The 15,245-nt window shown below is 44.7% G+C and overlaps 1 protein-coding gene across 1 annotated transcript in view; it reads left to right on the top strand.

The window, feature by feature from the left end:
- Positions 1–15,245, top strand: part of FRMPD2 (FERM and PDZ domain containing 2) — a 113,279-nt gene that overhangs the window by 80,798 nt on the left and 17,236 nt on the right. The window contains 10 exon segments of the mRNA XM_055344977.1: positions 188–280; positions 1,595–1,702; positions 1,791–1,907; positions 5,554–5,641; positions 5,643–5,766; positions 9,363–9,466; positions 10,376–10,464; positions 11,327–11,418; positions 13,191–13,338; positions 15,211–15,244. Of these exon segments, the coding sequence (XP_055200952.1) occupies positions 188–280; positions 1,595–1,702; positions 1,791–1,907; positions 5,554–5,641; positions 5,643–5,766; positions 9,363–9,466; positions 10,376–10,464; positions 11,327–11,418; positions 13,191–13,338; positions 15,211–15,244 (997 nt within the window).

Here is a 15,245-nt window from a genome sequence, read left to right as displayed (position 1 = left end):
CAGTGAGGGTGTATCTGCTGCCAAAGCAAGCATGCTGACCCAGTGATGGGGATCAGAAGTGTATGTTCATTCCCAGTATTGTGTGTGCATAAGCACATGCATATGTAAAATACTGTTTACCCCTTTTGTATTAGGTCTCAGATAATTTGGGGGAAAAGCACAACTTGGGGCTTTGTTTCACCTCTAGGGCCACAAAATAACAGGAGAAAGGACTTTAGAGCTGAACCAGAATGAGAAATCGTGCATGTGACACTGAACCAGGACCCACATCGTGGTTTTGGTAGGACGGTTTCTGGCAGATGAGACACAGTCTCTCTCTCCAGGCAGAAGGGAGGCATGTCCTGGTCCTCTTTTTGGCTTTTTTACTGCCCTCTCCTGACTCTCCCCCACCTGTCTTTTTCAGGGATCACTTCTTTAGTTTCCTTTAAGTGTCCCTATGAAATAGTGGGATTTTGAGGGCAAAGTTTTCCTTTAAAGCCTGGTAAGATTTGGGGATTTATAGCTTGATAATCTAAGTACAAGACAGAAAAAAACTTGTTAGGGGTGCCTGGATGTCTCAGTCAGTTAAACATCCAACTCTTGATTTCAGCTCAGATTATGATCTTGGGGTCATGAGATCAAGCCCCAAGTCAGGTTCCACACTAGGCGTGGAGTCTATTTAGGATTCTTTCTTTCTCTCTCTCTCTCAAAAAAGAAAGAGACTTTTTATCCTAATACCATGCAACAACCTTTCTCTATATACTTAGATTCTTAGTTATGGGAGGGAACAATCTTTTTCAGATCTTTATTGTTTATTACATTTTAAGGCCCTGAAAAACCACACAAGAAACAAAACACTGAGACAAGATACTCTATTAAAAATCATCTCTTTCTGGATAAGATCAAGCCATTTGGAAAAGTGTGGAGGGACCTAGAGGGTCTTATGCTAAGTGAAAGAAGTCAGACTGAGAAACACAAATATCATATGATTTCATTTATGTGTGGAATATAAAAGAAATGAATAAACAAAAAGCAACATCAGACCCATAAATATGGAGAGCAAATTGATGGTTCTAGAGGGGAGGGAGATAGGGGATTGGGCAAAATGGGTGACGAAGAGTGGGAGATACAGCTTTCCAGTTATGGCATGAACTGTCAGGGGAATGAGAGGCACAACACAAGGAATACAGTTAACGACATTGTAAGAGTGATGTATGGAGACAGATGGCAGCTACACACATGGTGAGCACAGCATAATGTGTGAGCTTGTTGATCACTGTGCTCTACTCCTGAAACTAATATAACATTGTGGGTTAGCTAGATTCAAAAAGAAAAGTCTCTTTCCTATTCTGATTATCTACTGGGGCAAAACCCAGTACACATTGACAGGCTGTGTTCCTAGTTTAGCTGTGCTTACTAGTTGGAGGTGGGGGCAATCAGCTTTCTTTTCTCTATGTGTCTCACAGAGTGGAGAGAGCTGTTTGAGAATCAGAGGGCTTAGCTACAAACATCAGCAGTGCCACTTGGTAGCTGTGTGATCTCAAGCAAATAACCTAACCTCTCTGGGCTACAAAATTCACCAAGTATTATCTTATTAAATATCATTGGATTACAGGCTTTGTCATTAACGAGGGGGAAGAGGTTGACAAAGTTGACCCTGGCATCTTTGTATCCTCTATTATACCTGGAGGACCAGCTGCAAAAGCTAAAAAGCTCAAACCAGGTATGTCTTTTAAATTGCCAAAGACATTGCCTTGAGGAGCTGCTCTTTCTTTCCTTGATGGCATTATTAAGATGTTTTATTGTTCTAGGAGGGCAGATACTAGCCTTGAATCACATCAGTCTGGAGGGCTTCACGTTCGACATGGCTGTTAGAATGATTCAGAATTCTCCTGACAGCATAGAATTAATCATTTCTCAGTCAAAAGGTATGTCCTCACCTGTGTTCAGAAGCTGGAGAACCACCTCTACTTTCAGAAGTTTGTCATTACCAGGAGGTATTAGATCTTTAAGTTTATGTAGGTTTGATGTTGCTTTTTTCATGGTGGTGGCTTGCAAAGAAGCACTGCTGTAACACAAAACAATAAGCTCTGCAGTTTTACAGGCAGAATGGGCCCTACTGCTGCTTGCTCTGCCTGATTGGAGCAGCCTACTCCAATTCATTATCAGATATGACCAGTACAGCCATTGTGTGTTTTTCTGTCCACTTTTCTTGCATGACATGGAGGACATTGTTTTTGTCACCCAAGTCCTTATGGAAAGTGGCTGCTCCAGGGTTTTACAGAGTTGGGGCTTGGATGTAGCAATCAGCTGGGGAGGAGACTGGAGAGCAGTTCTTGGTCTTACCTGGTTAAAACTTGGCCTGTTGGAGATCATCCAAAAGAATAAAGTGTTTTTAAAATATGTTTTTATTTATCCTTTAGGTAAATAGGAGAGCTCAACAGTTGCCCATATAAAAAATAATATGGTTATGTTTATTTGAAGCAGGTTCAGGGATGAGGGTAGAAGTAATGGGGGATGTGGGACACCTGGATGGTGCAGTTGGTTGAGCATCCAACTCTTTGTTTCCGCTCAGGTCATGATCTCAGGATGGTGAGATTGGGTCCCTGTCAGGCTCCACACTCAGGGTGGAGTCCACTTGGGATTCTCTTTGTCTGTCTCTCTCTGTGACCTCCATCTCAAAAAAAAAAAAATAAATAAATCTTAAAAGAAAAAATAAAGGGAGTAATGGGGGATGTTAACATTCTGTTCCTTCCCAGTTACCTGGAATCACCACTGAGTTTTGGTTGAATGATCCTGTGATTGAACCACAGACTGCCTGTAAATCCAAGCTTCTGGATTTCTTTCTCAAATTCTGGGTTGTCTGAACAATTTCCCCTTATGTACAGAAATGCTTCACATCACACCAGCCAACATTTTCTAGGTCTTAAATGTAGGCACCCCATTTGCCTTGTCCTCTGAAAACCATGCGCAATCTCTCACTATTGCACATGTTTTACACCATGGCCAGATGTTTTCTCCTGGTGTCACAGCTGTCCCTGGACAGAAGCCACAGGGGATGGGAGGTGGCAAAGCTGGAGCCTTGGTCACGTGACTTCCATACTGTGGTTGGAGCTGACTCAGCGGTTTGGCCCTAGCTCTTGAAAAGCACCAGTCCCAGTTCCTGGTCTCTGTTGGATTTCCCAACACTGTCACTGTTCTTCCCATAATATTTTAGACTTTCTTGCATTTCCCTCCATATTTTACACAGAAATAGGACAGAGAGGAGGAATGAAACCAACTTTTGTTGTCAGGAAATAATGCAGCAGAGTTGGGATTGATTTGAAGAAACCTCCCCCCTTGTAAGTAGGGCCAGCCCTAATCCAGAGGCAGCCCATCCAGGCGCCTTCCTGAAATTTTAGCAACTAAAAGCATTCTGTTCACAATAAGAAAACCATTTCCCCCCACACCCTGATTGGAATGTCCCTGAATAGGTTCATGTTGACCCTCTGTGAAATCAACCTGGATGCTATGCGACTCCCGCGGTTCTTTTGTCTTTAGGCGGTTTCTTTCCTTTTGCCTTTAAAAGATACCTGTAATTGCTAATCGGGGCTCTTTTCCTCCTCGGAGGCGGAGAGCCCATTTGCGCAAACGTTCAATAAACCCTCTTGCTGATTGCATCTGCCTGTCTGGGGTCTGAGTCTCTGGGGCGTCCACCAGGACACGTTGGCACCCGTGAGCCAGGGTCCAACAGATTCAGAGTCCTTTAAGGCCGGCCATGGTGTTGGAAGGTGTCAAAAACTGGCACCCAGAGTCTGCAAGGCTCAAACAAGTTTCACACTAGAATTCTGGACAATGAGCATCTCATAATGCCTGTGAATACATGTCTTTCCACCCAGGGCCCCAGTTACCTGTTGGTAAGTCTGCCTTACCGTAGCTGGGGTTCCTTGCACAGCTGCAGAGGCTTCACTACTGTGAATTTCTATCTGGTTAGCTTGGTGTTTGGGCAGGTGCTCTAGACTGGAGGTCAGAGATGGGACAGATAACATTCGCATCATAGGCAGCCATCACTCTCTGTGACAGATTGAGTTTTCATTCCCCAGAGAAGGTCTCCTAGTTTGTACTTCCATGAGGCAGGCTCACGTACAGCTTAACTTTTTAATTCAATCATAAATTCCGTCCTCATCTCTCATGGAAGGTATGGAAGAAAATGAACAGATGCTTCCAACATTGTCAGAAGGGCAATGATAGTAGAATCTGTGAATGAGGTCTCTAGGAATAAGGCATTACGGAACGGTGGCCCCACCATTCCCTCTTGAATACTTTTAGGCTTGGATAACTTCTAATCTAATTCATTAAATTACAGTTCATTCAATGTGTGAGTGGGTGCTAATGAGTTAGTATCACAAGTAAACCTACTTGTATGTTCTATATACGTATCTAAAGAAAATCAGACTATTCAGCCTTCCTCCCATGTACATTTGTTAGACAGCTAATGTTAGCATATTAATAGTAAATACCTTTACTGGAGCTCTACTATGTACTAAGCTAATTTCTCTTTATCTCTCTCTGCATGTAAAATCTCTCTTTCTCATATGTAATTTCTTTCTTTTTTTAAATTTTTTTTTATTTATTTATGATAGTCACACAGAGAGAGAAAGAGAGAGAGAGAGAGAGGCAGAGACACAGGCAGAGGGAGAAGCAGGCTCCTTGCACCGGGAGCCCAACGTGGGATTCGATCCCGGGTCTCCAGGATCGCGACCTGGGCCAAAGGCAGGCACCAAACCGCTGCGCCACCCAGGGATCCCTCATATGTAATTTCTAAGCCTTACACACCCCAAGAGGTAGCTGATATAATCTCTACTTTCATTCAAAGGAAACTGAGGTCCAGAAATGTTAGGTACCTTGCCCCAGCTTTTACCTATTGATTCACAACCTCATGTTCTTTCCCTTGTTCTGTGCCAGGTCAGGGGTCAGACATGGGGTAAATAGGAATCAGTGGCTCAGCCTTTGCCCACAAGGAGTCCACCATCTTGTTATTACCAAGTCCTCCCCAAAGGACCTAACATGTTGGTCTTTGGATCACATGTTGATTACTGCTGTGCTCAGTGGGATTTCTGGAAGAGGCTGAATGTAAGGGCTCACTACCACATGCTGGCTGTGAGATCCCGGACAAGCTACTTAATCCTTTTGACTCTGCTTTCTCATATTTGAAGTGTAATAACACTTTCCTGATGGATGTGTTGAAAAGATGGGCAGATATATACATATAAAATGTGTGTGCTTGTGCATGTACATGTGCATGTGTGTGTATATTGCCATCACCTGACAAGAAATTAACAAGATAGAGCTGGCATTATTAACTCTCCAGCTGCTCCTATGTTTTCATCGTTAGGTCACAAACCTCTACTTAGGTTTTTAAATCACACCCAGAATCTTCCTTTTCTCTATTCTACATGCATCATCCTTCCTGAGGTGCTAAACTCACATCATTCCCAGCAGCCATAAAAGGTCTCTCTGTCTTTGGAGGAAAATCCCATATACACTGAGATACCAGCCTTGCCAAGCTGTTGACTTATTGGCTTGTTTTTATAGGTATCTGTGGAAATACTCCAGGGAAGGAAAAGAATAACATGGCCAATTCTGGGGTCTTCTCTACAGACAGCCTGAGCAATGGGCACCAAGTTCCTTGTCACACACACAAGACCGGGGGTGGGGGGGGGCGGGAATTCTGAAGAGCTTGAAGTGGCTCAGACTCAGAGCTTACTGCCCAGGGAGAGACTTCAGCTTCCTCCTCTGCCATTAAAGGTAATCATCTCTTTGGTTCATTCTCTAGAATTTGGAGGAAAGAGAACAGGGTGCAGAGCCCAACAGTCCTGGCTCCAAGGTACCTCTTTGCTCTCTCTTTGCCATGCCAGCTAGACAGAATGTACTTAATCCATCTGATGCTCAGCTTTCTCATATGCAAATAGAAATAAATGCCTGCATTTCGTGGTTTTTGAGAAGAAAATGAAGGGGAAAAGGCAAAGCTTTTAGTGCAGTGCTTGGGTCGTAGGACTCAGTGTTTGAACCTCCAGTGTCCTCAGCCACTGATTATAATTGTTACTGGTAATAACATTGGTTGCCACCAAGGGCAATGAATGGACAGACATCCCACATATTCTTGGTCTGTAGTTGGTCCTTGAGCTGCAACTCAAGGGTTTTGCTCTTGATAACAGCAGTGAAGAAGAAGACAAGGCCAGCTTTGGGATAGAGGGTGGACCCCACTCACCACACCTCTGACACCATTGCAATTTTCACCCCAGAAGGAATTTTGTCAGTAACTGAGTGGAATTGGCACCAGATCTCACAGGTTTTGTGACACTACACTCAGTCCCCACAAGAATGCCTCCATATGAGATGCCAATGACAAGTAGTAGGTCCCCAGGTTACCTTGTCTGAAGTTAGCTACAAATTGGAGGTTCCCATGTCCCCTCCGTGGGTTTGATAGTTTCCTAAAGCAGCTCATAGAATCCAGGAAAAACAGTTTCTTGTTACTTCCCATTTATTATAAAGGATGTTTTAAGGGGGTACAAATGAACAGTCAATGAAGAGACACATAGGGGCAAGGTCTAGAATGGTCCTGAGTTCAGGACTTCTGTCCCTGTGGAGTTGAGGTATGCCATTCTCCCAGCACATATATATGTTCACCAACCCAGAAGCTCTCTGGACCCCATGCTTTTGGTATTTTTATGGAAACTTTATCACATGGGCATGATGGATAATTATTAAATTAATAATTTAATCTCCCTCGCCTCTCTTCTCCTCTGTGGATGGGGAGTGGGGTGAGGTGGAAAGTTCCAAGCTTTGAATCATGGCTTGGTCTTTCTGGTAACTAGCCCCCATACTGAAGCTATCCAGAAACCCACCAAGAGCTACCTCTTTAGAAGAAAAGACCATAATCCAAGAAATTCCAAGGGATTTGAGAGCTCTGTGTCAGGAACTAGAGTCAAAGATCAGATATTAGAGCAAGAGATGCTCCTAGTCTCTTAAGACTTAGGAAATTACAAGGGTAAAGAGAGTTCTATGCCAGGAAGTGAGGAGAGGCCAATATATATATTTGCTATTATTTCATACCATGGTGGCAGCCAGCATTTGGGGGTGAGGACAATATTGTCACTCTCTACCTGTGCTCAGATAGGTTATGTCCCTCTCCTGAAAGCACAGCTCCTATCATGTGCTCTTTGCCTTAGAACTACTCTCTAGGTTTCATCAGCCACTTCCTCCTCTCACTTCTCAGGCTCAGAGAAGGGAATAGCACCTACTGTTTCTAGCCCCAGGGTGCCTGGCTGTTCTTCTAGGTTTCTTTAAATGCCAACATCTCTGAAAGCAGGCCTCCTCATATAAACTCTCCTCCATGGCCCAGGTTGAGCGTGTACACTTTTGCTTTCTTGCTGGGACTGAAACAGGTGAGTTATCCCACCTCTCTCCACCTCATTTTTATCCTTTGTGAGTAGAGATAGTGTCGGTCCACAGAGCTGTGGAGATAGAAGGGCCTCGCGCAGTGCTCCAGGAATGTTAGCTCCTTCCTAATTGGCCATGGGCTCAGCTGGATGTGTACCCCTTGAAGAGCAGGATGACGGGTCAGCAAGAGAATACTCCTAACAATGGACATTTATTGGGAGAGTAACCATGTGTCAGGCAGCATCCTGAGTAACCTACATGTGTTCTATCACACAAGCTTCATTACAAGCCTATACAATCATTATTATCATCATCAACTCTTTTGGCACGTGGGGTGCCTGAGGCACAGAGAGGAAAGGAACAAACCCAAAGTCTCTCAAGGAGTAAGAGGCAGGGCTGGGATTTGAATCCAACAAGTTGGACTCCAGAACAGAAGCCTTCACCCTGGGGGCTGTACTTCAGAAGGCGCTCCCCCCCTTGACAGGAAGCAGGGCCAAGAGGGATTCAAGTTGGGGCCTCTGAGGTTGTATGAACCCATGAGCTGATTTTTGGTGAGCAGTTGAAGGGAGCAGTGGTGTTCCAAAGCCACAGCTGACCGTGGCACAGGCTGTAGAACCTATACAAGCCAGGCTTTTTTTTTTTTTTTTTTAAAAACCAGGCTCTTGGGATCCCTGGGTGGCGCAGTGGTTTGGCGCCTGCCTTTGGCCCAGGGCGCGATCCTGGAGACCCGGGATCGAATCCCACATCAGGCTCCTGGTGCATGGAGCCTGCTTCTCCCTCTGCCTGTGTCTCTGCCTCTCTCTCTCTCTCTGCGACTATCATAAAAAAAAAAAAATCATAAAAACCAGGCTCTTTTGGGCCACAGGATCAGCTTTGTGGGCAAGTAACTTTCTGTGGGATAGGTGAGTTTACACTCCCGCTTTGGACTTCAACCTCAGTGGTTACTTTACTCTTTGAATTTTAAAGTTTGGGCAAAACACCTTGCAAGACTGTGCAGTGTGGAGTGTCTCTGGAACAATTGGAGTTTCATCGGTTCTATACAAATCTCTTTGGAACCTCTTCTGTTGGGTTGATAATTTTCTAGTTTACTTCAGTCTGTTTATTTTCCTATTGTATTAATGGTATTTTCCAATATGGTGAGCCAGGAAGCACTAAGCAGACCCGGGAGTGGGGGGTGGAGGGAGTGGGGGATGGGGATAAGACAGAAGGCTGGGAGTACTCACAGCTCCATCTTCTGGCCACAGTTCATTAATAGTTTCTCCCCCACTAAACAGTAGTTCAGTAGGGGCAGGTCTGTCTTATCAGTGCTGTTCCCTCAACTTGCACAATGCCTGACATATAACCAGTGCTCAATTAATGTCGTTGCATGATTGGATGAATGAATAAACAAATCACCCATGGTTATTGTTATAGCACTGAGCTAAATTCCTGCCATGTGGTAGATAATTCTTGTCTTCTGTCCTTCTGTCACGTATTCAACCACTGTTAAGTAGAGCCCCAGTGCAGCTACTCTTGCTAGGGATGACTGGAGTTCCTCCTGAGGTTGTCTTCTGCTCAAGAAGCTGCTGTGTATTTGGTGTCGAACATCACTTAGCTGGTGTCATGTGTGAAGCTACCAGGAAGTGCCTAGATTGCTTTAGTTCTCCAAGTGATATTTGCATCCTGAGTGGAAACAGGAGGGTAACTATCTTTATTGCGCCCTGCTCTGTGTTGGGTATGATTCACAGTCACATTGAGAAGGGGATTTTCTGTGGATTGGGAAACCAAGGGTGGAGAGACCAAGGGACTGGTCCAAGATCATATAGGGAGGAGCTGATAAAGCTGGGAATGATCCTTGTTGAGCCCTGAAACTCATGCTTCTTTCTGTAATGCAATACTGACGAGAATGAAGAGTTGCTATCTGCTTATGGAGGGCAAGTATCTTCATGCCTTCTTTATTTTCATTTGTTTTTCAGGGGCAGGGTGCTGGCTCTTCTTGTCCTCCACCACCTTCAGAAATCAATGCCAATGAAATCTACTTTGTGAAACTTGTTAAAGAAGATGAGACACTTGGATTCAGTGTGACTGTAAGAATTATTAGGCAAGATTGGGAAGTACACAGTTGTAAAAAATGTTCATCTTGAGCCTTTGTGGGCATCCCATTCATATGGCAACCTCTGGTAATGTGCTTAAGCAGCACATGGGGAGTAGGGAGCCAAGAAAGTCAATGGGGCCTCTGTGGGGGACAGGGGTAGTATTCAAAGGGAAACTGGGAGGTGCAGGACAGACTTGGGCACTCCAAGCAGTGTGGGTGGGATTGGGTGATGGGTCCTGGCTCTGTGGTTATACTGCACAACAAAGAAAGGGCAGCAGAGTGAGACTGTAGGGACATAAGCCAAAGGTGAGTGAGGTGATCCATGGTCATTCAGAGAAGGGTCACAGTGTAGCCTAATATTCCTGCTTCCAAAGGCAGAATAGTCATATTGGCCAGACCAGAGTTCAAGATGGCCACTTTACATTGGTTTCTGAGCTTATCTGCAGACCTTGGAGGAGAAAGGGAAAAAACTGTACAGGAATAATAAAATTGTAGTTAATTCTAGGATTGTATCTATAAACCAAGACTCAAGCATATAGGACCTGCCAGGCCAGCCTCTGGGCCTGTGACTGCATCTATACCTATGCTGCTTGCTGCTTAGGGAGAGACCATATGGTGCAGTGATGTGACTTGGATTTCTGAGCACTTGCTATAGGCTGGTGCTAGGCTGGAAGCAGTACAGCTCCCTCATGCCAGCTGTGTTGTTATACTCCTTATGGACATCTAACCTTGTTGCACAGCAGACAATGTAGTTTGAACAAACAAGTGAATATATTAGATGTCACATGGAGATGAGGTAATGGGATAGAGTGGTAGCCAGATGGGGGATCTCTTTGGGAGATTAGGGAGGCTCTGTCAGGAGGGAGCAGACAGGTGGTGACACTTTCATTGTGTTTTCCACGGTGGCATTAACACAAGTGTGCCCTATGGAGGTATTTACATGAAATCCATTGTTCCTGGAGGGCCAGCTGCCAAGGAAGGACAGATCCAGCGGGATGAGGGATGGAGTCACGTTGGGAACTGCATTCTGTGGTGTGATGAGCCCTGGCCTGGGAGCTACAGCCTCCAGGCCTTGCCTCACTCCCACCCTAGAATTTGTGCAAATGATTGCCTCTCCAGGTCCTGGTTTCCTCACCTGGGAAAGGGGCTGACTCAACCTGGCCTACCTCCATGATAAGTTAACAAGGGGATGAAATGTTTGTAGTGGCACACTGGGGAGCATAAGGTGATTCTAAAATATGTGATTTTAAATAAGCTTGTTGCTGTTTGGCCTTCAAGGGAGAAAGTAGTGCTTCCTGTGGAGGGCAGAGTGTGCATTGATGATCCCCACTTTAGTATCCATAGAGGACAACGACAAGTCTCCTCTCTGCCTTTCCTCATGTCCTCTGCTCTGAAGCAAGGGGGTGATTTTTATTGCTCTCCAAAATGGCAAGTTGAGCTAGAAAGGGCACCCAGGATCTTAGTTATCTATTTTCTCAAGAATTCTCTTGTTCCTAGCATCAACCAGGTCTTTCTGGCCTGTTTTGAAATGTAAAAAAAATCCTGGAGATATAAATATTACCCCTAAGTGACTTGAAAGTGCTTTCAAAAATGGTTTCACAGGAAAATAGGAGAAAGGATTTAGTTATACAGAGTTGGCTCAACCCCTCTGTGAACCAATAATAGAAATGTCTGTGTCATTGATCTATAAAGGTGTTCAGAGAGGTGGCTGGCAGCCAGGCCCTGTGGGGACTCCTCACAACTCTGCTTCCTGTTCCCCTTTGAGGCTGCATGGAAGAGTGCTGGGCAGGGACTTTCAGGAACAGTCATTTTTACAGCCTCCAGAGCTTGGAGAAATGACTTCTGTCCCCTTTCCAGGTGACTGGCTCTTGCAGGTGCATGAAGTGGGTCTGTGTGGCCTCACCCACAAGCAGGCTGTGCAGTGCCTCAAGGATTCTGGGCAGGTGAGTGCCGCATTAGTGGGAGCTGTCCTTCCTTCCAGAGCTTTCTGGGACACATCAGAAGCTGTGGTTGCCTCTGGGTGGGCAGATGAGGAGGTAACAAAACAAGACTTTCTTCTTTGTCTTATTTTCTCTTTTACTTCTTCACTTTTCTATGGTGATGTGAAAGCCAGGAGGAAGTAGACAGATTTCCCAAGAAGAATACCTTGTCCCCTGCAAAGACCCTTGAAAAGCTAGCTTTCCACTTGCCTAGGTTCTGAAATCAGACAGCTGAACAGAGCTGATATGGTGGAGCGACATCTCCCACCTGGCTCTGGCTGCCCCCTCACACTCTCTGCTCCAGCCCAAACTGACCAATGCTTCCATCTGCTCTCAGGCCCTGTCACCAGCTGGCCTTTGTACTTGCTGACACCATCTCTCCAGTTCATGCTAGTCCCATCTCCCTGGGTAAATTCAGATCATATTGTCCCGGTATTCTTATCGCAGTGAAGTAAAACTCAGAGCTGAAGGCATTGACCCCTTATAGACTCCTTATTCTATGTGATGCCCAAGCAACATCTGGATGTTACTATGCTGCGTTCAGTTCTCTGGCTTGAGGGTTGGGGCCTTTTCATGCTTCAGTGTCCTAAACCACAGAGCTGGCATTGCCCTCTAGGAGGGAGCAGGAGGGGCCCTGTTTGCTTCCTTTCCCAAAGCAATCTTCTGGTTCGCAGTGAAATTGACTCATACTGGCCACCTTGGTTGACCTATCTTGAGAACAGAGTCATAATTTATTAGTACTTGCTGTTCCTTAGACTTTTGCTAATGAACCTGATTAGAGAAGATTCTTCTTGTTTGCTGCCAGAAACTTGCTGGCAGTGATGACAGGTAGGAATTGTTGCTCTGGGATCATGGGCTTGGTGCTGAATGACAATGGCAACAGAAGGACGTTAGCAGGCCAAGTCCCCTGAATGGAAGCTTAATATTTCTAAAAAGCGTCCAGGTGATATCTAGCCACTGGTTCCTGAAGTATGCTTTGTGTAACAAGAGTGTGTGGGGAAGAAGGGTGGGAAATCAAACCAAAAGAAAGTGGGAGGCCAGATTGGCATAGGTCTGGGATACCTGCCAGGAGTTGAATTCTAGGTGATGGGAAACATTAGAGACTTTTGATCAAGAGTGTTGCATGTTCAGTTTGTGTCTTAGATCAAACCATGTGTAACAATGGGGGGAATGGCCTGAGGAGGAGGAACTAGGGCCCAGGAAGCCAGGTTAACTAGAGCTTGTCACAGTCCTGCTGGGCACTGACAGTAGGAGAGGGAATGAAGGAGAGGGAGTCCTGGGGAAGATGTTTCTGATGGTGAACAGGCAAGTCTTAGGAACTAGGCATTTGGAGAGCTGTAGGGCGGGCTGGAGAAGGGGGCGAGCTATATCCTGGCACGTGTGGCCACTGGGAGGTTAGTTGAGAGATGGTTCCATGTTCTGAGAAAGCAGATACAAGGGGAGGAATGTTTTAGGCAGAACAAAGAGTGGATAGTGAGGGTGAGAGAGGGGAAGATGAATTTGGCCTTGAATGCATTGAAATGGAGCTACATGTGTTACCTCCAGGAATGTTTGTCCAACAGATGAAAATATGGCTATGGATCCCAACAAGTGGGTTAGATTGGAGATTTTAATTTGAGATTCAAATGAAGCTGCTATTGGAAGTATCAGAAATTTAAGAAGCACTTGCAGGGTAAAGGGAGAGCCTCCTGGTTGCCATATCATGTGCAAATGGAGTTTGTTCACCCATCTTCCAGGTTGCAAGACTCGTCTTAGAGAGAAGAGGCCCCAGGACTGCCCAACAGTGTCCTTCTGCTAAAGACAGGATGGGAGATGAATGCATGGCGGTTTCCTTGGCAACAGCCTGGCCTGGCAGGCCCGCAGGCTGTGTCTCAGTGACAGATGGTGAGAGGAGAGAGAATTGAGTGTTACTATTGTTTTGTCATCCTCTGCCACTCTTGAATTCTCAACTCTAAAGGGAAGGTAGGAAGACTTCCTCTGGGTTCTCAAAAGATAGTAAGCATGATGCAGCTGGCATTCAGATTGGCAGTGGAAACCAATCTAATGGAATAAGTTTCGGGGGAAAAAATGCATTTTTCCAAAATGATTGCCAGGCATGATTCTCCTCCATGCCTTCTGAGGTCTCTCGATTAGCTGTCTGAATGCTTGTGTATAAATATTTAGGAATAAAATTGGAACAAAAGGGTCAGGCATTTTCTGACCAAATCTCCACATTTTAGCCAAGATATCCACCACAAAAGATCTGGGATGTGACGAGGCAGGCAGACTGAGAGGGGAAGGTGCTCAGAGCTTATTTTTATCATCATGTAAAACAGTAAATCTCCATCAATTTGCAGGGACATCGTGGCATATCTTCTGATGGGTTGCCTCTCTGCACTGCCCTGTGATTGTTTCTTGCTAGGAAAACATGTACTCCCTTAGTATTTCATGAGTTGGACCTTAATCATTTTTCAATCTCCTGTTAGGGATTTTCCTGAAGATGTGAGTCAGGTTGGATGCACAGTAGCCATAATGAGTGATGGGGTTGGGTGGAGTGGGGCACGCGTGCATAAGACAAGTCTGTTTCCTCTTTCATGGCTCCTGTGCTCACTCCAGAGAGGCCCTCCGACAAACTCACTATCAAATGAGATGGGGGGAGTGTCTCATGGCAGTGATGGTGAAATTGGTCATATGTTATACCTGGAACTAAAAGCTTCAGATGCTTTCATTCTCACCCCAATTAAAGTTTATGAGACAGTGCTCTGTCCTATCGATTCATTGCCAAATGGAAGGCAGACTAGGAGAGACCCAGAGGCCTCTTCTTGGACTAGTGAGATTCCTGGGCAGTGTCTGTCTTTGCTGCCTGGAGGGAGCTGTTTTGTTTTATGGTCTGTCCACGTGGCTAAACAAAATAGCAGCTAAAACATTTTGACAGAGTTGACCAGAATTTTCTCCACAGTCTAATTATGCAAAATTTTGTTTCAAATATACTAAAGACAATTGAGGTTCTAAAGGAGTAAGGGGGGATCCCTGGGTGGCTCAGTGGTTTGGTGCCTGCCTTCAGCCCGGGGGCATGATCCTGGGGTCCCGGGATCAAGTCCCACATCGGGGTCCCTGCATGGAGCCTGCTTCTCCCTCTGCCTGTGTCTCTGCCTCTCTCTCTCCCTCTCTCTCTGTGTCTCTCATGAACAAATAAATAAAATCTTTTAAAAAAATAAAGGAGTAATAAGAATATATATAGGTTTTACTAAATGATATAGGCATATTGTATATGTCTATAAACTATATATTTACATATAAACCTTACTGATTATCTATAATTGCTTTGTCCAATAGGCAGCTACTTGCTATGTATGGCTATTGAGTACTTGAATATAGCCAATCCAAATTGATAAAATATATATTTGATTTTTGAAGACTTAGTTCATAAGGATGCAAAATATCTCAATACTTTTTCATATTGATTACTTGTTAAAATGGCCATATTGTAGCTATATTGGTTACATATACTATATGGTTAAGTTTATTTTACCTATTCCCTCATACTTTTTAAAATGTAGCTATTTGAGAACTGAAATTACACATGTGATTCACATTTGCAGTTTGCCTTTTATTTCCCTTAGCATCGGAATGGACTCTATCATAAAAATGAGCAAGATGAAATCTTTTTGTGCAAAACAGAAATAATTCATCTACTTGACCATTTACATTTTAAGGCTAGTTAATTTCATTGGGAATCTACTAAGGAATTTATCTTGTCCACCTCCCACAACACAGGACCAAAGTTTGAAGTCACTCTGAAAAAAAATGCG

This window comes from Nyctereutes procyonoides, unplaced genomic scaffold (assembly GCF_905146905.1).
Source record: "Nyctereutes procyonoides isolate TBG_1078 unplaced genomic scaffold, NYPRO_anot_genome, whole genome shotgun sequence".
Lineage (NCBI taxonomy): Eukaryota > Metazoa > Chordata > Mammalia > Carnivora > Canidae > Nyctereutes > Nyctereutes procyonoides.
This window is presented reverse-complemented; position numbering and strand designations above follow the sequence as displayed.